This window comes from Cervus canadensis, chromosome 1, assembly GCF_019320065.1.
Source record: "Cervus canadensis isolate Bull #8, Minnesota chromosome 1, ASM1932006v1, whole genome shotgun sequence".
Taxonomy (NCBI): domain Eukaryota; kingdom Metazoa; phylum Chordata; class Mammalia; order Artiodactyla; family Cervidae; genus Cervus; species Cervus canadensis.
In genome coordinates, this window is record NC_057386.1 from 101,187,117 (window position 1) to 101,209,867 (window position 22,751).

A 22,751-nucleotide genomic window follows, 5' to 3' on the forward strand; every position below is an offset into this window, starting at 1 on the left:
TGTTTACATTATGTGAACTCCTCTGGCCTTTCCCCACTTCAATCCCTAGCAGAGTATAGTTGAAAAAGTTGGTCTCTTTATTTTGCAGTGTTCTGCAAGGAAGCAGTGTAATTATTGATGAAGAGGAAACCTCTAAGAAGACTGCCGACCAGATGGACAACATTGTGGACATGCGAGAGTACGATGTACCTTACCACATCCGTCTCTCCATCGACCTGAAGATCCACGTGGTAAGTGGTCTGTTGCATGGGGGTAGTTACTGACAGCCAGGAGGTGATATTAAAGGATAGATCCATAGAGTAGACTTCCCTGGACAGGTGTAGAAATCTTTGGTTAATGCACCACATGTCCTTCAGGCTCACTGGTACAATGTCCGGTACCGAGGAAGTGCCTTTCCAGTGGAAATTGCCCGCCGCGATGACCTCGTTGAACGACCAGTAAGTACTGCTTGCATTTCCTCCATCCTAAACTTTTCAGTTGTTTCTGGTGAGAAAGATGAAAGATGAATTTGATTTCGAGATTGGTTTGCTTCTTTTTCCTCAAATACTTTCTTAAAAGAATTTTGAAATAATTGGTATTTTTTATCAGTTTCTGACCTTGCACATATATATCATCGTGTGCTGTCAGTATTTGAGCTAGGCTGGATCTGAACATTTGAGGTAAAGCTCTGACTTCCATTTTTGATGGTTAAGAGCCAAGTGTTATGTTGAAAAATGGATTCAAAACTGGTTCAGGAGCAGCTTTGTGATCTTGGGATAGTTTATACTCTGTTTTCTCACATCTAAGATGAGATTGTCAGTTCTGTATCACAGTCTCCTGTCAAAGTTGTCATAAAGGTCAAAATGAGGTGATTCATTTTAAAGTGTCTTGAGACTCAAGTGTTCTGTAATTCTAGACTTTTCCTGTGAACAGTGGCTCCAGCCTTATCTTGTATGTTCCAGTTTTCATATCATCATGGTAGATCAGTCCACCCCAAGATGCCTGTCCTGTTTTTTCCTGGACCTTTCCCCACAGCAGCTCAACTCTTGCTTTTAGTAACTGGCAGTAGGGGTGGAGGTGTCATGGGTGTCAAGAGAACCACCAGGGTCTCCAGAGCTCAGCTTGGTTCTTGGCCAACTTAATGCTACATTTTGTCCCTTCAGGACCCTGTGGTTTTAGCATTTGACATTGAGACAACCAAACTGCCCCTCAAGTTTCCAGATGCTGAGACCGACCAGATTATGATGATTTCCTATATGATTGATGGTCAGGTGAGTGGGTGCCTTCTGGAATGTGAGCTCTCTGTGAACCGGGACCAAGTCTGGTCTCCAAACCTGAACAGTGTCCACCCGTGGTTCGTATTTGTTTGGTGACTAATGAGTGAATGGAGCCCAACAAGTGAACAAGCAAGCTATTCTGGCATCTAGCCACTCTCTGCCTTCCAGGCAAACCTTAGGATTAAGTAGCCTGTCTTTTTTGGGAAAGCCATGGTGTTTCAAGTTGCTGCAAAGGTTTTGTAGCAAGAGTCTCCAGGCTGCATGTGGGAGGTGTGTCTTAGTCTTTGTTTCTGTAACTCGCACTGACTGCTAATGAACTTCCCAGGGCTACCTCATCACCAACAGGGAGATTGTCTCAGAAGATATAGAAGATTTCGAGTTCACTCCCAAGCCAGAGTATGAAGGACCCTTCTGTGTCTTCAATGAGCCTGATGAGGTAGAGATGCCACTTGGGAAAGTGCCTGATGTTTGGGAATAGGAAGAGGAGGCAGGCATGGTGACCCTCTCAGACCTCAGCATTCGTTTAATCATAATAGCAGCTGGGTTCAATCCCCAGTGGTTGGTCCTCATTCACATAAGGTTAGGGTGGAAATAAAGGGGTCATGTGAAGTGTTACTCCTCAGCTTTGGAGAGGTGTTAAAATCACTTGAGGAAGAGTAAAGTAACCCCTTGACTGCCAAAATTTGTTAAATTCAGGTTCATCTAATCCAAAGATGGTTTGAACACATCCAGGAGGCCAAACCCACCGTCATGGTCACCTATAATGGGGACTTTTTTGACTGGTGAGTCAGAAAAGGGGAGGGAGCGATGGGGAAGCACCACTTGGTAGCGTGGGTGAGCTGCTCACCCTGTTTAAGAGGAGATGGTGTGAGGTGTCCCCTGGGGCAGTCTTCCTGGCCTCTGTGGAAATTAGAGATTCACTGTCCCATGTGATTGTCTGTCCTCTTGTCCTTAGGCCGTTTGTGGAGGCCAGAGCAGCGGTCCATGGACTGAGCATGTACCAGGAGATAGGGTTCCAGAAAGACAGCCAGGGGGAGTACAAATCACCCCAGTGTATCCACATGGACTGTCTCAGGTAGGCCCTGCAGCTCACGTGGTGGCTCATCGCAGTGTCTCATGAGGGCTTTCTGTAAGTGAGACTCCCTTATACACACTGGTCCTTCCCACACCTTCTTACAGAAGCTGTCGAGAAGTAGCTCCTGTCCCCTGAGAGGACAGTGGCTGCTGGCTGGTGCCCAGGGTATAGAAACCAGACCAGAAAGAAAGACCTGGTAGAGTGAGGTCTGGTGCTGTGGGAGGTCACAGAGGGGCCTTGGCTTCCCTGAATTAGATTGGGTTGTGGCAGCCAGGCTGTCTTGAAGGACAAGTACGGTGTCCAGATAGGCTAGGGTGTCCAGACTCAGGACAAGTGTGCAAGGTGGCCCAGAGAGCTGAGAAGGAAGGCTGGAGAGAAAGGTCTTGTGGGCTTCCTGTGCCCAGTGAGGAGATTGGTTTTATTTTGGTGGCATGGGGCGCCACTGACACATTTAAAGCTTGATGAATTTTCTCCTTACCCCTGGTGTTATGGTGCGTGGATTGAAGGGGCAGGCAGATTGCAACATGAACAGGAGTGAAGAGAAGGCTAGTCTTGAGATATCTGAGAGTCGAGGACTTGGGGATCTGTAGATTTGGGGACAGGTGCAAGAGGCATTAGGAAACTCTGGTTCTCAGGGCTTGGGCTGGGCTCCTGGGGAAATAGGGCAGAGTTCAGGTTCAGAATAAAAGCAGACCTGGGCGCCCCATCCACATGGAGGACCTGGAGACTGCAGGGCTCGGTGGTAAGACCAAAAAACGTGATAGTTGATGGATTCTCAAGAAGAGAAATAGGGACTTTCCTGGTGGTTCAGTGGCTAAGAATCTGCCTGCCATGCAAGCCACATGGGTTTGATCCCTGCCCTGGGAAGATTCTACATGCCAAGGGGCAAGTAAGCCCATGTTCCACAACTCCTGAGCCCGCAGACTTGGAGACCATGCTCCATAGCAAGAGAAGCCACTGCAATGAAGAGTAACCCTTGCTCGCCACAACTAGAGAGAGTTCACGCGCAGCACCAAAGACCCAATGCAGCCAGAAAAATGAATTTTTTAAAAAAGGTCCCACATACTACAACGAAGATTGAAGCTCCCTCATGGCTGCAGCTAAGACTCTGCACAGTCAAATAAATAAATTTTTTTTTTCAAAGTAAGAGAGGTAAAAGAGAGGTGGGGTTCTTCAGTGGAGGCAGCAATACTGGAGATCCTTCAGCGGGGCGTTTCTGAGGGGGAGGATGACCCACAGAGCAGAGGCCACAGAAGGTGAGATTGGATGCTGCCAGTAGGAAGTTGTGAGTCCTCGAGATATAGTGGTGTCTGTCTTGGGGCTGAGTTTGTGAGAAAGGAAGAGGTGGAGATGGGCACGAGGGGGTCTTGAGTGTTTTTACACAGAAGGGATCGTGTTAGAGGAGGACGGGAGTTTGGCAGCAGGGTGTGAGGGGCAGGGAGAGCAGGACAGAGCCTGGCAGCACCTGTAGCAGATAAGCTGTGGAGGAATCAAGAAGTTCAGACGGCAGGTTCCTGCCTGGTCCCCTTTGTATTTCTCTGTGAGGGTGAGAGGAAGGCCTCGCAAGGACTAGAAGGACCGGCTGTGTCGTCTCCTTGTGTTTGTGGGTTTGTCTGTGAAGTTGACTGGGTCCAGGTGAAAGCTTTTCACAAGGGGCCTACACCATGTGAGGTCTTGGTGATCTTTTAGGGTACCTGTCAGGACCCTGCATCTTCCTGTAGAGTGTCCAGCTTTGCCATGTCTTGTAGGTTCCTAGGGTTTGTCTCAGAATTATCTCTGGCTTTTGCTTTCCTTCTCCTTTCCAGGTGGGTGAAGAGGGACAGTTACCTGCCAGTGGGCAGCCACAACCTCAAGGCGGCGGCCAAAGCCAAGCTGGGCTACGACCCCGTGGAACTGGACCCTGAAGACATGTGCCGGATGGCCACTGAGCAGCCCCAGGCACGTGTGCTGCCTCACTGAGTCACCTTCTGCAGGGGGGTGGTGGCCACTGGATCCCTCACTGACCTTACTGTCTGATGTCCTCTCTTTAGACTCTGGCCACCTACTCGGTCTCGGATGCAGTGGCCACATACTACCTGTATATGAAGTATGTCCACCCGTTTATATTCGCCCTGTGTACCATCATCCCCATGGAGCCCGATGAGGTCAGTGCCTCTCCTGGCCCACTGCCTGACAGGGTGCCCCCAGGCAGCTGGTGTGGGTGTAGCTGTTGGATTTCCATGTTTGGCTCACAGCCTGGTGTTTCCTGATAGGTTCTGCGGAAAGGCTCTGGGACGCTGTGCGAGGCCTTGCTGATGGTGCAGGCCTTCCATGCCAACATCGTCTTCCCCAACAAGCAGGAGCAGGAGTTCAACAAGCTGACAGATGACGGCCACGTGCTGGATGCTGAGACCTACGTGGGTGGCCACGTGGAAGCCCTGGAGTCGGGCGTGTTCCGCAGCGACATCCCCTGCCGGTTCCGGATGGTGCGCCCCTCCTGAGGCTGGGCCTCGTCCCGCCAGTGCTATGGGAGGACCCAGGAGGGACCCAGCCACAAGGGCTGAAATAAAGTCCTCGCCCCCTTCTCACCTGTGGACTCCTCACCAGCTGTCCTTTGTCTGGCCTGCCCTTTAGGGTGCCGCTCCTTCTGGAGTGTTCTGTTGATAGAGTCCCACCTGAGGTATAGGTTATGTGGTGTGGGGCCATTTTCCTGTCTTACTCACATCCTCTCTGGATTGTTTGTGTTAGAATCCTGCTGCCTTTGACTTCCTGCTGCAGCGGGTGGAGAAAACCATGCGTCACGCCATCGAGGAAGAGGAGAAGGTGCCCATGGAGCAAGTCATCAACTTCCAAGAGGTGATGCACAGGCTCGGAGAAGTGATGTGGGGAGAACAGTCTGTTTACATGCCCTGCCTTGCAGAGTGGCTTCTTTCGGTGGCCTATTCATTGTGCACCTACTGTGTGATAGTACTTGGTTGCCGAGACAGGACATGGGGCCTGGTCTCGTGTAGTCAGGACAGGACAGCGTAGTGTTCACAGTGAGGGACTCAACTTTGTGAACAGGAGACTTTCACAGAGGAGGCGATGGCTTTCAGAACAAAGTGGTAGGCCGATGTGGGAGAGGGAGGTAGGTGAAGGGTAGATACAACTGCGTCTTGTAGGCGGCAAGGAGCCATTGGAGGTTTTTACTTTTTTTCTGTCTATAGACTTTAAAAATGATGATAGGAATTCCTACAAATTACAGGGTAAAATATCGTAACTACAAAGTCCTTCACATAGTAGTTAGAAAGTGCCATTTGCAAAGTGTGTTACATGACCAGAGGCACCAGGCACCGCCTGCTTTGCTGGTCCTGTTCCCTTGGATGTGACGCATCTTGGGTCTCTTATCAGAGGCCCTGCTTCGGCATATTCGCTACTCGAGTGGTTTGCAGTTCTTAACAGTTCTAGGATTGATTTCAAGAAGCGTAACATATTCACCAGGCAAAGTTCAAGCAAGAACGTGTGCACGTGCTCTGCATAGTACAGAGTTCTGTGCAGCTCTTGTCAGCTACAGCTATCATATGCTTTGGGAACTTTCCATGAACCAACTTGGGAAGAAGAGAATGTAGGCTGAATGACAAATAGGAGTTAAAGAGCAACTTGAACAAAACAAAGATACTGCTTTTTTGGCCTTGACATGAGGCTTGTGGGATCTTAGTTCCCCAACCAGAGATCAGACCCCGGCCCCTGGCAGTGAGAGCTCTGAGTTGTAACCACTGGACCACAAAGGAATTCCCCAAAGATACTACTTTCAAGTCTATGAACCGATGAAATGAGTGAGGAATGGGCTGAAGGTGTGCTAATTGGAGGGACCCAAGACACCTTAGTGAATTTGGACGTGGACTTTTTCTAGATGACAGATGGTCATCCAAAGTCCCTGAAATTGTTCTCTGTAGGGTGGCCTAGGGTCTTTAGGGATAGGGTGGCAGGTTCACCTTTGTGTTCCTGAGTGACCATCTCGGCAGTGGTGTGGTGACAGCTGGTGGGAGATGTCAGCTGGGGACACACAGCAGCGTCTGGCCTGTCCAGGTGTCATCCTAGCCTTCCCACTACTGTTGTCTCATCTTCCCTCTCCGAGCAGCATTTCAGAGCATGCCCTAGCACAGAAGGATGGGGGAATTATTCTCTGAGTGGTTCATTTGCTTAAAATTCAGTTAGAAACAGTAAGTATTATGTTTCTGGTATCCTGTTCTACTTGATAGATACTCCTTTCTTCTTCTGGTTGATTTTTGTGTAATTTAGATGTTTTCCAATTTATACTTTGTCCAGAGGTTGGCAAGCTATAACACAGAAGGGCTGTTTTTGTACAGTCAGCAAGCTAAGAATGGTTTTCATATTTTTAAAATATTTTAAAAGAAAAAGTAGACTGTAGCCACAAAACCTGAAATATTTATTTTCTGGTCCTTCATAGAAGTTTGCTGACCCCAGATCTAAAGGTGTTTTTTGTTTTTGTTTTTGTTTTTAAAGCCAACTTTTCTCAGAATAACTCCTAAGTACAGTAGTTCTCAAGTTTTAATGTTGCATTTCTTGATGTTGCGTAAGTTTTGGACAAAATGAACTTATTTTAAGTACATATCTAATGTTCTGATTTAGGTGTTACATTAGGGAGAGAAAATAAAAGTATATGACTATCAGAAGCTTGTTTAGTCTTTTAGTTTCAGTGACTGTGTTTGTGTTTTAGGACAATATTTTTATTTCTAGAAGCTCTCTGTTGGTTGTTTTTCAAATGTGCTTTATTTCTTTATAGTGGACTTTCTCTTCCTGTGTTTTATTTTTTTAAACTTTTTATTGAAGTATACTGATTTATAATGTTTCAGGTATACAGCAAAGTGATTCAGGTTTTTAAGACACACACACACACATATATTCTTTTTTTTTTCCCTTTTTTTTTGGCTGTGCCACATAGCTTGCAGGATCTTAGTTCCCTAACCCGGGATCGAGTGCATACCCCCTACAGTGAAGCACAGAGTCCTAACCACTGGGCCACCAGGGAATTCCATGTATCTGTATTATTGTTGCTGTTGTTTAGTCACTAAGTCATGTCTGACTCTTCATACCCCATGGACTTATAGCCCGCCTGGCTCCTCTGTCCATGAGATTTCCCAGGCGAGAATATTGGAGTTGGATTGCCATTTCCTTCTCCAGGGGATCTTCCTGACCCAGGGATCAGGAAGTATTTCTTGTGTCTTCTGAATTGGCAGGTGAATTCAAGAACCACCAGGGAAGCCCGTGTGTGTGTGTGTACACATGTATTCTTTTTCCGATTCTTTCACATTATAGGTTATTACAAGGACTGAATATAATTCTCTGTGCTATACAGTAGGCCCTTGTTGTTTCTCTTCCTGTGTTTTAGATTTTATCTATTCACTTATCTTTAACTAGCCTTATTTTACCATATTTATTCCAGGAGGTTTATTCTCTGATGTTCTTAGGGTTCTCCTCCCACCGTGTCTGCTCTCAGTCATGGTGGGGTTTTTTTTCCCCATGCTTTTACAATTTTGAGACATTTTTTCCCTTGCTGGATGTACCACGTGGCCTCTGGAAGTTTAGTTCCCTAATCAGGGATCGAACATGCACCACCCCCTGCATTGGAAGCGCAGAGTCTTAACCACTGGACATCTAGGGAAGTCCAGTCACTCTGCAATTTTGGAATTTGAACTCCTCTTCAGAGGAGGGCTGTTAGTAGTTTGACAGTTTCTTCTGGGTTCCCCAAAAGTAACATGGGCCCGATGCCCCTTCTTACCTGGTTCCTTGGCTGGAGAGTCCAGAACTAGTGGAGACCTGTTAGTGCCTGTTATGATAAATGCTCAGGGAAGATGTTTTCTTTGCCCAGAGTCCAAAATAGACATGGTGAGCAGACTTGTAGTTTATTCTTTTATGGAGGTGGCTTTTGACAGTCCTGCCTTTATTTGGGGCTGTGCATTTTGTCTCCCTTTTGTTGTGTGTAGCTTGCCCCTCCTTGAGGCAGCATGAGAAATGTGAGGTAAAGAGCTCACGGCACAGGCCTGAGGCCGTGAACCTCAGAAAGGCCTGCTGCATGGCTGCCCTCGGCCAGTGTCTGGGAACTCGGGCTTCAAGAGGTTTCTCACCTTCCTCTAATAAGAATGTCTCACTAACACGTGCTCAGGTTGTTTGTGCAAACAGTGTGGTTTGTGCTAAGCACCTGTTTCCTTCCGGGAGTCTGGGTTTTGGTCCAGGCAGGCAGAGTTGCCTATGTGATCAGCCCCCTGTAAGAACTCTGGGCACTGGGTCTCCATGAGCTTCCCTGGGGGATAGTACTTTTCACAGCACTTCTCATGTGTTATCACAGCTTGTTGCTAGAAGAATGGAGCTCATCCCAGCTTGAACCTGGGCTCCTCCCAACTTTCCCCCAAGCGCCTTTGCCCTTTGCCTATTGAGCTCTGTGTCTTCCCCTGTGAGTCACCAAACCTAGGGGTGGTCTTGGGGATCCCAACACAGGGCCTGGCCTCTGCCAGACACCAGAGTCAACTCACTGCTCTGATGCTGAATCTCCTCATCACATTTGTTCTCTAGGGATAACTTAGAAGCTCACATCTGCATTTACAGGGATAGTTTTCATATTTCATTTAGGATTTCTATGTGTTTGGTGTCAGGAGGGTTTTTAGGCTCAGAGCCTTGGCTGGAAACAGAATCTGATTCATTGGTTTATAAAGTAATGCCGGAAACCATCTAGTATCACAGTTGAGAGCATGGTGTTTGGTCTCAGAGGGCTCGTTCTTGAGTCCATACTAACTTGAAACTTCTCATACGTTAGATGAGGAATTGCAGGGACATTGATGGTGTGTCACTTGCCTGCACTGTGGGGGCACTCGGGGCACCCAGGAAGTGTGGCTGTTGGTAATCTAGCGGGTCCCCCTACTCGCTAGCAGACGGGCTGTGCCATATGAGGCCACATATTACACATTTCTCTCCCAACTCCAGAGTTCCTTTGGGGTGGAGACTGCTGCTTCCTGTGCTGCAGTGCTCTGTCCTGTACCTCCAGGGTCTGGTGTGTGGTGCCTGTTATCTGTCATCCATTTGGGACGCTTGGTGTTTTCCCTGTTACCCTGTACAGTCTCCAGTTTGCATCTTGGTCACCAGCCTTCACTTCTTTCCACTTTCTCTGTAGGTGTGTGATCAGATTAAGACCAAGCTCACCTCCCTGAAAGATGTTCCTAACCGAATTGAGTGTCCCCTCATCTACCACCTGGACGTGGGAGCCATGTACCCCAACATCATCTTGACGAACCGCCTACAGGTGAGACACATTCTCATACCAGAATCAAGCTCTTTCTGCCTAAACCCTAATGACTCTCTTCCTGTCCCCTCACAGCCCTCTGCCATGGTAGACGAGGCCACCTGTGCAGCCTGCGACTTCAACAAGCCTGGAGCGAACTGCCAGAGGAAGATGGCCTGGCAGTGGAGGGGCGAGTTCAGTGAGTGTCGGCCCTGGGGGCTGCTCAGCAGGAAGCGGGTGGGTGGGTCTCTGTCACATCCTCTCTTCCAACACTCTTTATAGTGCCAGCCAGTCGCAGTGAGTATCATCGGATCCAGCACCAACTGGAGTCAGAGAAGTTCCCTCCCTTGACCCCCGAGGGCCCAGCCCGGGCCTTTCATGAGCTGTCCCGTGAGGAGCAGGCTAAATATGAGAAGCGGAGGCTGGCAGGTGAGCAGTTGGGCCATGTTGGTGTGTCACACCTTGAGGTCAGTCGAACCAGTTGTTGAAGTAGATGAGACCACTGTGAACTAGTTCGTCCTATAGGCTTCCTTTTGTCATTTGTCCTTCTGCGAGTTTCCGGCTCCCAAACCCTCCTTCCTGCAGTCTTTGTTTGGTCTGTTCACACAGGGCTGCCCGTTGATGTGATTCATTAGCAGCTTGTCTTTCTGAGTTTTCTGCTCCTTTGAGTTAACCCAAAAAACCCATGTTTGTTGGCATCCACTCCCTAGCTTTCTTTGGCTGTGTCCAGGAGGCCTGTCCCCCATGTGGAGTCTCATGTGCCCCCCATTCTCAATTGTGTTTCAGATTACTGCCGGAAGGCATACAAGAAAATCCACATGACCAAAGTGGAAGAGCGTCTCACCACCATCTGCCAGCGGGAGAACTCCTTCTATGTGGACACTGTACGGGCTTTTCGGGACAGGCGCTACGAGTTCAAAGGTCTCCATAAGGTGAGCCTGACCTTTGTGAGGTTGGAGCAGAATCTAGTTTCCGAGGTGAAAATCCTTGCTCAGCACTCTCTGGATGTGTTACTCCCTATCTCTGGGCCCAGTGCATGCACTCAGACAATAAACATGCAGTTGTTTTTAACTTTGAAGAATTAAGGGTCTGGGGCCTCGAAGCTATTCTGAATGACTGCTTTTAAAGTAATTATTTAGAGCAAGGGTCAGCAAGCTACGGCTGGGCTGGCCATGTTTATAAATAAGTTTTCCTGGATCTGAGCTGTGTTTGCCCGCAGCAGGCAGGGAGCAGCAGAGACTGAGGGTGTGCACTGTCCGTGTGTGGTCCGTTACTTCCTATGTACAGGTGTGGCCCTTTACTTTGCCAGCCTCTGACCGGGGTGAGGGGAGTGTGTTTACTGACATGTTTCACCAGTAGGACTAGGGAAATAACATAGCAGTACCTCAGTTGTAATATCAACAGGTAATTGTTTTATATTTAAGCATATCGAGTTTTTTTCTGAGAGACCTTCCTTCACCACTAGACTCATTCTTCACATCGTGAACTGCCCTGATAGACTGTCATCATCAGGCTTTGATATTTATTATCATTGTTAACTTTGTATTTTTACTATGGTAAAATATGCACAACATGAAATTTAACATTTTTAAGTGTACAGATCAGTGGCATTAAGTACATTCACATTGCAGTTATCATTACCATCCATCTCCAGAACTCTTTATCTTGCAACACTGAAACTGCACTCCCTTAACAGTGATCCTCCATTCTGGTTTCTGTGGACTATTGAGTCTGGGAACCTCATGTAAGTGGAATCATACAATATTTGTCCTTTTGTGACTAGGTTATTTCTCTTAGCCTAATGCCCTCAAGGTTCATTCGTGGTAGCATGTATCAGAATTTCCTTTTTAAGGCTGAGTAATACTCTATTGTATGGACATTTTATTTATCCATTCACCCATTGATGGATAGTTGGGTGGCTTCCATGTTTTAGGTATTTTGAATAATTCTGCTGTGAGCATGGGTATGCAGACATCTCTTTGAGATCCTACTTTTAGCTCTTTTGGGTATATACACAGAAGTAGAATTGCTGAATCATATGGTAATTGTATTTTTAATCTTTAGAGGAATTGTCATACTGCCTCAGTATCTTAATTAAACTGTTGAGTTACGTGTTCATCTATCTTCCTCATCAGATGAGTGTTGACAGTGTTGTGGCTATCCATCTTATGTTTTAGAATCTAGCACAGTGCCTGGCACATAGTAGGCACTCAATAAATATCTTGTGGGGCTTTTTGTTGTTGTTGTTGTTCTTTAAATTCCAAACCTTTAAAAAAATTTTTCTTCTCACATTGGATGGGGAATTTGCTGAAATATATATGGCCGTTCCTGCATTTCTTTATCAGTCACTTTTACTAGGGACCTCCTAAGTAGCTCTTGTTCCCCTAAGTTAATAAGACACAGACGGGCCGGACTCCTCGTCCTGGGACACTTCTGCAAGGCCATTCACATCATGGGAGCTTTCAGTGCAGTGTCACAAGCCCGCCCCACAGTTCTGTTATCTGAGACTCGCTTTGTCATGGTGAAGCAGGAGCTAACGTGCCAAATGCAAGCCTCGCAGCGTTCTGGGAGCTGAGCTGTCCACTGGCGTCTTAGAAGCTCAGCATCCCAGGAGGTGCAGCTTGTGTGGATGCGAGAGATGGGTGTCACCATGTTTTGCCTCCCGCCCTCCCCCCAGCCCTGATTGGCACTGGGCATTACTGGGGTCCTGCATGCCCCTTCCCCACTCCCCTCAGCAGTAACAGTCTGATGTCTTCCAGTGTGATACAAATTTTGTATCACTCAGCACGTTGAGTGAGCACCTGTTCTGTGCCAGACCCTCTTCTAGGATGGTGGGGGAGTAACACACCCCACATCAGGTGGGGGAGTAACAGTGGAACGCACTGAGATGAAGGAGAATGTCCAGTGTTTGACCACTGTGACAGCAGCTAGCCTAGCAAACAGAAAGAAACACCACTCAGGCTAGAAGCGAGTTCAGAGACCCCTGAGTCACATCCCTGTCTCTCGCCCTCCCTGGTGGTGACCATGTCTACTTTATTGAGGTAAAATTGATGTGGGCTAAGTCTGACCCTTTCAGGTGGGCAGTTCTGTAGATTTGACAAATGCATACACCTGTGTAACCACCACCACAGTGACCAGAACATTTCCTTCGCAACCATTTACAATAGCACACAGCCCTTGTTAACACAGCTGTGTCCATCCTCCAGCGGTTGGTGTAGTATCTGATAAACAGTTGTTGGTCCGTAAGTATTGGCTAAGGAGTAAATTGTTATTCTCAGATGTTGCCTCTAAGAATGTGCACTTTGCTTTCAGCCTGTCAGTGGTTTCTGAGTTCTATTGTTTGAGAAACCCTATAACTCAGCCCATCGAGTACATTAATAAGAGAATAAATTAAGTAACAGTACTTGGATTGGGAGCCTCTGGGCCTCTTTGGTGGGGTGAAGCCCCTGCCTCTGTCACTGGTTTTGAGGTATAGATTTCCTCTGCTTCTCCACTTAGCTGCCAAGTTCTGGATTCTGTTCTATGGGGGTTGAAATTGCCCCAGGTCTGAGGTGTCGAAGTGGACTGTTGCTATCACAAAGTATTTTCTCCTAGTCCTTAGTTTCACAAGTAATAAAAATGTAATATTGATATGTTTCTTTGTGTTCATAAGTCCTTTCAGGATATCTGTCTTACGTGGGGCAGTTCTAGATTGAAAGTGTTTCAGGGTAGGTGAGCACTAAGTGTGCAGACACTATGGGGGATAAGCTGATATATCCATGTTAAATTTCTCAGGTGTAGTATAGTGTTGAGGTTATATAGAATGTCCTTGTTCCTGGAAATTTTTTGCTAACGTATTTAGGGGGGGTCAGGTCATGATAGCTTCAACTTGCCTTTGGTTGTGCCAGTAGAGTTTCTCTGTAGAGAAAATAAAGGAAATATGGCAAAAAGTATCAACAGTGACCTCTCTGATATATGGTCTTTGTTGTACTTTTTGTGTGTGTGTGAAGTTTTCTATAGATTTGAAATTTTCAAAATATCAAAACCTTGGGCCTTGTACAGAATGTGAGGTGGAAGAGCCTAGGAGGTGATCAGTCTTTGTGTGGGTTGCAGGTGTGGAAAAAGAAGCTGTCCGCAGCCGTGGAGGTGGGGGACGCGGCGGAGGTGAAGCGCTGCAGGAACATGGAGGTCCTATACGACTCCCTGCAGCTGGCGCACAAGTGCATCCTCAACTCCTTCTATGGCTACGTCATGCGCAAGGGGTAGGCGCCTGCCTGCTGGGGCCTGCGGGCCTGGGCGAGCGGGGCGAGGCAGGGCCTTGTTCAGGGTGCGGGCGAGGGCGGGTGGTGGGGGTTGAGGTCACACTCACTCAGGGTTCTGGGCATCTGGGGCGTCAGCACTCCTGGACGTGTTCTTCGGAGCATCCTGGGCTGCAGAGCGGTTTGGTAGTCTCTGGCATACGACTAGTACATGCGTGCTCAGTCACGTCCAACTCTTTGTGACTCCATGGACTGTAGCCCGCCAGACTCCTCTGTCTACGGGATTATCCTGGCAAGAATACTGGAGTGGCTTGCCACTTCCTACTCCAGGGCATATGACTAGTGAGGGGTGTAAAGTCTTCTGAGAAGTGAAGAAAGCCAGGAATGGGGGAGGTCTTAAAGCCAACATGGAGTATGTTCCCAGGGTAGAGTGCCAAAGGAGGATGAGGCAAGATGGGGCCTGAGTGTGTCCAGTGAACCAGCAGCCAGGTGGGTGGGGGCCTCGGCAGAGCAGGTCACTGAAGGTGAGGCCTAGCTGTTGTGGGTGGAACCCAGGAGGGTCAACATGGGTGGCCCTGAAGGAGCAAGGTGGTGGTGGGGCCAAGGATTGGTTTGAGGGAAGGTGGTTTTGTTTATTTGTTGTTGCTTTTTAATGGCAGAGAGGGAGGGGCTGAGAGCAGGCTAGCACCTGAGCAGAGTTCCGTGGGGCAGGAGGGCCTGGCCTCAGGTCACTTGACATCTGTGAGACCAGATGTGAGTACTGAGCCAGGTGGGCTGGTGTTTTGCCTGAGAAGTCAAGAGGATGAGTGTGGGGTTTGGGAGAACAAGGAAGGCGTGAGGTGGTGCCTGGGAGAGTGGGAGAACTTGAGGGGGCTCTCTTGGCCACTGCCCTGGAGAGTCCTGCTGAGCTGAGGTCATGAGCTATTGCCATGGCAGCATGCTGCATCCTTTCAGAACTTTCCTGAGCTGAGCACTGCTTTGAAGTAGGAACAGAGGAGTATCCTCAGCACAGAACTAAATCCCACCCTAGTTCTCCTTCTCTGCTTCAGATGTCCACTCCTCCCAACCCTAACTCCTCTAACGTCCTTCTCGAGGGTGCCCCTCCGGCCCCTCAGCTGTGACTGTCCCCCCAGGGCGCGCTGGTACTCCATGGAGATGGCTGGCATCGTCTGCTTCACAGGGGCCAACATCATCACCCAGGCGCGGGAGCTGATTGAGCAAATCGGGTGAGTGCTGCATTTGGCCACCAGCTACTGGGATTTGAGGGGTATGGCCTGAGATGAGGAGGCTGGATGCAGGGGCTGAGAAGGAGCAAGCTGGTGACAATAGAGCTGGAGATGCTGGAGATGGGAAGGTGTTTCATTTTGTGGGTTCCCAGCCAGGAGGAACCTCGTCCACTGTCAGGCATTGACACAGGGTTCTTGCTCTATAGACATCCATGCCCACCATTCATGTGGTCTCATTTCCCTGTTTCTCTGAAGGAGGCCCTTAGAGCTGGACACAGATGGAATATGGTGTGTCCTGCCCAACAGCTTCCCCGAAAACTTTGTCATCAAGACCACCAATGTGAAAAAGCCCAAGGTGACCATCTCTTACCCTGGGGCTATGTTAAACATCATGGTCAAGGTGAGCCTGCATCTCTAGCAAGGACCTATTGTCTGGGCTGGGGTTTCTCGTGCCACCTCTCTGATAGGAGTGTGGGAAAGGGGAAAGCATTGGCCCTTACACTGAGGCCCTCCCCTTTCTGAATGGGTACTCCCATTTCTGAATGTCACTGACTTTCAGATTATCTTTCTCTAGCCTGAACATCTTGTCCAGAGATGTTGTGTTCAAAAGTTACCTGTGTCTCTGTTCCTATTTAGCATAATAACCAGACTTACAGCAAAATTAGAAAAATAGAACAAAAATTCCTGTATATCCTTTAGCCTGCTTCTCTTTATTTTTTTATTTGGCTGTGATGGGTCTTAGTTGTGGCATTTGGGATCTCCGTTGTATCATCTGGGGTCTTTTGTTGCGTGGGCTTTGGAGCTCACAGGCTCAGTAGTTTGTGGCACACGGGCTTAGCCACTCTGTGGCACATGGGCTCTTTCCAAACCAGGGATTTGACCCACGTCCCCTGCATTGCAAGGCAGATTCCTAATCAGTAGACCACCGGGGAAGTCCTGCCTGCTTCTCTTTAACTTTTATAAACCGCAGTGTAATTGTCAGAACTGAGAAGTCACGCCAGCACCACACTGTAACTCAACTATAGCTTTGTTTGCATTTCCCAGCTTTTCCAGGACCATGCCCTGCATTTGGCCAACCTGTCTCCTTAGTCCCCTCCTACCTGGCAGTCCTCTTGGTCTCTCCAGTCTGTTATGACCCAGACACTTTGGTGAATACTGGTCAGGTGCTTTGCAGACTGAACCCCCGTTTGAATTTGTCCCTTGTTCTTTGTTACTAGACTGAGGTTATTTGGGTTTTTTGGAGGAAAAAAACGAGAGATACATGCTTCGTGTTGGCATTCTTTCAGGGCACTGAGTCAGGATCAGCACTCCTGCTGGCTTCCCAACTATCACGTTATAGGAACAAGTCCACGAGTCCACACTCCCAGGAGGAGTGGCAGACCCCAGCCACATAGCAAAGCCACCCCAGTCCTTAGTAAAGACTGTGGAGGAGATACTGTCCTCTACACTGAGACTCTGCAGATGTGCTGTTTCACTGTGAACCTTTGCCCTCTGGTTTTGGTGCTGGCGGTGTCCTGTCATAGTGGGCATCAGCTGCCCAAGGTGACTCCATATTTCCCTCGTTCTTTGTACATTATTAACTGGAACCTTTTGTAAGGAAGAGCTGTCACACTTCTCTCCTACTTTTGTTGTTTAGTCACCCAGTCGTGTCCAGCTCTTTTGTGACCCCACATGCTGTAGCCCTCCAGGCTCCTTTGTCCATGGAATTCTCCAGACAAGAATAATGGAGTGGGTTGCCATTCCTTTCTCCAGGGGATCTTCCCGACCCAGGGGTCGAACCTAAGTCTCATGCTTGGAAGGTGGATTCTTTCCCACTGGACCACTTCCTCTTACCTCCTGGGAAGCCCCTCTCTCCTCTTAGTCCCTCACTTATCACTTGATTGAGTCCTTTGTTAGCTCAGTGTGGACGTGTGGATGTGTGGAGGTGTGCTGTGTGTGGTAACAGCCCAGTTCCATCCTGGTTTGTTGTGTTGCTCAGCTTATTCTGCTTTGGCCACTAGGGGCTCCTTCACATTAGCCCCCTGTGTCCTTGAGACACACCCTGTTCTGTGGTTTGGATTTGGGTTTTTGGGAAGTGCTTTACTTCCTGGGATTACAAGACACTCCAGCCTCATCTTGTGTTTCCGTCCCACCTTGGAATCAGCCATTTCTCCAAGGAGGCCAAGTTCCTTTTATTAGGAAGTGGTGGTAGAAACCAAGATGGAGTGTCTCAGCTGCTCACAGCAGATTGGCTAGGAAGTTGTGTGTGTGTGTAATAACCCCACACATGTGTGTCTATATTTATTTCTCTGTTTATCTGCATAGTTATTTAAATAGATATAACATGAGCATATTGATATATCTGGCTCTAGTCTATTCTCCTTTCCTTATTAGTGACTCCTTTGTCCTATCTCTGATTTTCCCAGTGTGTGTATTTATTTGTTCAACCCTAGTGTTTGTGTAAAGTAGGTTCAGAGTCTTGTGTCTGGAGCAGTAAGCCCACCAGCTGCAGTACAGTGTTCATTCTTTAATCTTACACCACCCACACCATATGAGATTTGCCAAAGTTACTTAAACCAGCCCTCTGGCAGGGTTCTGTCAAGCAATGATAGTGCAGTTGAGTTCATTTGTTCCAGTCTGCAGGCTTTCTTGGGGTCACCCTAGATCCTGGTTGAATGTTGTTTAATTTGCTTCCGGTAAAATTCACGCTTTTGTTGTTGTTTTTATTTATTTACTTCTGGGTCTTTGTTGCTGGGCATGGGCTTCTCATTGCAATGGCTTCTTTTGTTGTGGAGCACGAGCTCTAGGGTACATGGGCTTCAGTAGTTGCAGCACGCGGGCTCAGTAGTTGTGGCACACAGACTTAGTTGCCCCTCAGCGTGTGGAATCTTTCCGGGCCAGGGATCGAACCTGTGTCTCTGCATTGACAGGCAGATTGTTATCCACTGTACCACCAGGGAAGTCCAAAATTCATGTTTTACAGGGAGCACGTCTATGGGTTTTGACCCAGACATAGAGGCGTGTATCCGCCGTCACAGAGCAGCACGGAACAGCCTACTGCCCCGGAGGTTCCCGGGTGCTGCCCCTTTGTTGTCAGCCCTTCTCATTCCCTGGTTCCCCTGTGTGTTCTTTTGTGCGATGGTTTTGCCTCTTCCAGCGTGTCCTGTGGATTGAAACATGCTGTGTAAAGTTGGTAGATGACGCAGGAAGCACTTTGGTTCGTCCGCGTTGGACATATGTCAGAACTGGACCTCTTTCCCTTGCCAAGTGGTGTCCGTTGTATGGACGAGCCCCAGCTTGCTGATCCAACCACCCCTTGGAGCGCAGCTGGTCGTCTCCAGGTTTGGGTGATGATGAGTGAGGCCGACCCCCTCTTCACTCTTGCTGGGCAGGAAGGCTTCACCAATGATCAGTACCAGGAGCTGGCTGAGCCTTCTTCACTCACCTACGTCACTCGCTCAGAGAACAGCATCTTTTTCGAGGTTGATGGGCCCTACCTTGCCATGATCCTTCCAGCCTCCAAGGAAGAAGGCAAGAAACTGAAGAAGAGGTAGGAATCCCACAGTCTTTATGCTTGGGAAAGGTCTAACAACTCTAGTAAATGGACCAGGACCCACAATGGGAACAGACCTCGATTCTGGTTTCTTGAGTTTTTGATTCAATTTGGAAAGCTTTTCTTGACACCCACAAATTCTATTCTCCACCTGTTATATTCTGGTTCTACAGATTGCAGGCCCTAAGTCATTTTCATTTTGGAGATCAGAGTAGAGAGATGTTTGCTGCCTGATGGATGCTAAAAGGGAGGATGAGAAAGGGAAGGAAAAAGGCAGAGGGGTGATGAGAAACAGCTAGCATCCCAGACTCTCTCCTCTGCTCTCTTTGCCTATGTTTCTAGGTATGCCGTGTTCAATGAGGATGGTTCCCTGGCTGAGCTTAAGGGCTTTGAGGTCAAACGCCGTGGGGAGCTGCAGCTGATTAAAATCTTCCAGTCCTCAGTGTTTGAGGCCTTTCTTAAGGGCAGCACCCTAGAAGAAGTGTATGGCTCTGTCGCCAAGGTGGCTGATTACTGGCTGGACGTACTATACAGCAAGGTAAGGCTCCTCTCCTGGCCCTGAGGGTCCTGCAGTCAGAGTCCTGATAAGCAAGGTGACAGATGAACTCAAGGCTAATTCTGATGAAATCCCATAACTTCCTTAGTGCCAGGGCTACCCCGAATCCCCCTTAACTTTTGTGTCCAGTGACAGAATTCTGTGAAGGAAACAAATATTAGCATGATAATGAGCCAGTTGTAAGCTATTCGACCTCAGACAGGCCCCTTGGGCTCCTCATCGTTAAAGAAAGTGGCTGGTTCCTTGGTTGGTCCATCTGCTGTCCAACCTGCCCACGTCTCTCTTCTTTTCTCCCTCCTGGTTCCTCCTTTCCCTGTCTTTCTATTCCTTTTAGGACAAAAATCAATTCTTTGTCTTTCCTATTATTCTGCAGTCTTGGTACTAAAAGCTCAATAATGTTTCTTGATATTTTCCGGCACAGTTTAATAAAGTTAAGGTTTTGTGTGTGGTGTGTTGCTGTGCAGTGGTATGAGACACTCATCACTACCTTCAGCTCATCAGGCTAGATAAACGCAGTTTCACATGGAGAAAGTCTTGGGTGAGCTCAGGCTGGTGCTCCCTTCCTCTGTATGATATTTTTACCCATTGCCTCTCTCTCCAGGCAGCTAACATGCCTGATTCCGAACTGTTCGAGCTGATCTCTGAGAACCGTTCCATGTCTCGGAAGCTGGAAGATTATGGGGAGCAGAAGTCGACATCCATCAGCACGGCCAAGCGCCTGGCTGAGTTCCTGGGAGATCAGATGGTGAAGGATGCAGGGCTGAGCTGCCGCTACATCATCTCCCGGAAGCCTGAGGGGTCTCCAGTCACAGAGAGGTAAGGGTTTCCAGCTTGAAGAAAGGAATTCCTTAAGGGTCTTGATTGCTGTCTGAAAACCGGCATCTTCTGTAAAGCCTCTGTCCCTCCATAGAGAGATGAGCTTCCTTAAACAGGGCAGAGGTAGTCAGGACTCAGAAGAGGGAGGAACCAGGCCTTGGACTTCTTGCAGAGCAGATGCCTGGAAGGCTGCTGGGGCCCTGGTGGGAATCCTGAGAGGGTGTAGTGAGCTTGTCCACTTGGAGCCCATAGAATCTGGGTTCTTGGGTGGCCAGACTGAGAGTACCCTCTCAGTCAGGCATAGGGTAGTGGGGATGTCTTGGAGGGTCTGCTTCAATGAGCCATAACACAAGGTCCAATTCAGGTTTAGGGCAGAGCTCCGGGTCACTCACACACGAGCAGACTGATGCTGCACTTCTCGAGTTGGGATTATTGAACCACAGCTACATGCTACCACACTGACAGCAAGAAAAGCAGGGTGATACATGAAGGCAGAGTGTACTTCTGTCTATTTAAGTTTACGCACGGGGAAGTACAATAGGAGTACTATAAAAGCATGTAGGGGACTGATAAGCACCAAGATGAACATTGTCTTTACTTCTATATTAGGAGGGTCAACAGAGCTACACAGGGGACTTCATCGTCATTTTTATTTTTCATCCATGACATGAAAATGGGATGGCTGGTTTGATAGAACTAGGTGGTGGGTGCACAGGTTTCTGTTCTTTCTAAGTTTCTTTATGATATTTCAAAATAACAAGGGGGGTAGTGACAGTTGCCGTGTTACTTTGCTAGTGATGTGAAAACTGGTTTCATTTTCAGGCAAGCATGTGGGCCCTGTCTATATTTTACCCAATGAATAACATTTTTAATGTTTAATTATACACATGCACATGAATATATAATTTATGTAAAGACATCTGTAAATAGCTCTGATAACAGTGGTCAGACATACACTAGATGGCCAATGGTGAGGGGTTGTGCATGAAATCATGACATTTTATTTTTATTTATTTATTTTTTAAAATTTTTTATGACATTTTAATATGAAGTATTAATATTTATTAAGTATGATAAATATCAGATACAGGTATAGTTTATACAAAATAACTACATGAACTAAAAACATAGGTTACAAAGTAGGTCATAAATACTTATTTCCATGTAAACTACAGGAGATTTTCACATTTGTGAGTTTTGTATCTTTTCTTGACCAGGGCCATTCCACTGGCCATTTTCCAGGCAGAGCCCACAGTGAGAAAGCACTTTCTCCGGAAATGGCTAAAGAGTTCTTCCCTTCAGGACTTTGATATTCGGACGGTGAGTGCTGATTTTTTTTCCTACTCTTAGAAATTGAGGAGGAAGACTAGACAGGGCAGAGAATCCCAGACTCGGGTCATGTTTTTGTCTGGGGACTTCACTCTTGATTTCCTCTTTTCTATTATGGAATGAATGAAGAAATAGTTACACTTTAGGAAAAACCTGGAAAAACTAGATGCTGGGGAGGCCTTTTTAACTGTTCTCTGGGATGAACTAAGGCTTGGGGTCTGGCACAGGGTCTTACTGCTGGCTCCTTTACTTGCTCTGATCCTGGGGGATCATTTATGCTCTCCACTTCCATCTCCTCCTCTGTGAAATGGGGCCTTTCAGCCTAGAATTTCTAAGAGGATTAAATAAGACACATGAAGCATCCATCCAGCACAGTGCTTGGCTTGGTGTGCCGCTGCTCTGCTGCTCTTCTCTCATGCACCCATCGCTGGTTTCCTGCACGCTCAGATTCTGGACTGGGACTACTACATCGAGCGGCTGGGGAGTGCCATACAGAAGATCATCACGATCCCTGCGGCCCTGCAGCAGGTGAGGCTGAGACCAGCAGAAACGGAGCCCAGTGTGAAACGTGGACCTGACTAAACTAACAGAGTCAGACAAGTGATCAGTATCGCCTTCATGTAGGTGAAGAACCCAGTACCACGTGTCAAACACCCTGACTGGCTACACAAAAAACTGCTAGAGAAGAATGACGTCTATAAGCAGAAGAAGATCAGTGAGCTCTTCGTCCTTGAGGGCAAGAGACAGGTAATGGGGCCTGGCCCAGGACAGCAGAGGCTGTGATAGTCAGGCTGGCAGCGTCCTGTGGGCACACAGGCACCAGTCTCCATGCTGCTGCCCGTCATTTTGTATGCTTCCGTTCAAGCATCCGGAATGTTTTTTTCTTTCTAAAAATACATATCTTGATACTTAATCCTTTAGTTCTTCTCTGTGTTCTTCTGTGATAGGAAGCTTTGTAATGCATCACTTTAGGATGAAAAACTATCTAAATATATGATGTACTAAATAATTAGACTCAGTAACTTGGAATGCATCACTGCACCTTGAGACTTCAGTTTTCCAAACTATAAAAAAGCTGTTATAAACACCAAAAAAGACTAAAGACCAGTGTAATGAAAAGCATAGCTAAAATCAGAAGAGCAAGAAGAAAATTCTCAGGTGCTGAAAGTGGAAACTGAGCTTTAAACCAGAGCAGTATACAAACTTACCTGCTAAAAACCAGATCCTCAGATTGAATTTTAAAATCTAACTACCTTATTTATGAGTTATACCTAAAACGGCTCCAAAAAATTAGAAGGATGCAAAAACATATATATCAAGTAAATATTAACCCAAACAAAGCTGATGTAGCTATATTAATGCAAGACCAAAAAAAAATTTAAGTTGAAAAGTATTAGTAGGGACTTCCCTAGTGGTCCAGTGGCTAAGACTCCACGCTCCCAATACAGGGATCCTGGGTTCGATTCCA

General features: G+C 47.5%; 1 protein-coding gene across 2 annotated transcripts in view; it reads left to right on the plus strand.

Annotated features, from left to right (window-relative positions):
• Nucleotides 1–22,751, plus strand: part of POLE (DNA polymerase epsilon, catalytic subunit) — a 56,037-nt gene that overhangs the window by 8,193 nt on the left and 25,093 nt on the right. For both annotated transcript variants that reach the window (XM_043488358.1, XM_043488364.1), the window contains exons 7-29: nt 89–230; nt 357–437; nt 1,143–1,250; nt 1,582–1,692; nt 1,953–2,038; nt 2,212–2,331; nt 4,137–4,269; nt 4,362–4,475; nt 4,584–4,796; nt 5,059–5,166; nt 9,479–9,607; nt 9,683–9,785; nt 9,869–10,015; nt 10,373–10,518; nt 13,679–13,827; nt 14,958–15,050; nt 15,306–15,450; nt 18,422–18,579; nt 18,925–19,120; nt 19,740–19,954; nt 21,172–21,274; nt 21,731–21,811; nt 21,908–22,030. In XM_043488358.1, the coding sequence (XP_043344293.1) occupies nt 89–230; nt 357–437; nt 1,143–1,250; nt 1,582–1,692; nt 1,953–2,038; nt 2,212–2,331; nt 4,137–4,269; nt 4,362–4,475; nt 4,584–4,796; nt 5,059–5,166; nt 9,479–9,607; nt 9,683–9,785; nt 9,869–10,015; nt 10,373–10,518; nt 13,679–13,827; nt 14,958–15,050; nt 15,306–15,450; nt 18,422–18,579; nt 18,925–19,120; nt 19,740–19,954; nt 21,172–21,274; nt 21,731–21,811; nt 21,908–22,030 (3,004 nt within the window). The remainder of the gene's footprint in view (nt 1–88; nt 231–356; nt 438–1,142; nt 1,251–1,581; nt 1,693–1,952; nt 2,039–2,211; nt 2,332–4,136; nt 4,270–4,361; nt 4,476–4,583; nt 4,797–5,058; nt 5,167–9,478; nt 9,608–9,682; nt 9,786–9,868; nt 10,016–10,372; nt 10,519–13,678; nt 13,828–14,957; nt 15,051–15,305; nt 15,451–18,421; nt 18,580–18,924; nt 19,121–19,739; nt 19,955–21,171; nt 21,275–21,730; nt 21,812–21,907; nt 22,031–22,751) is intronic.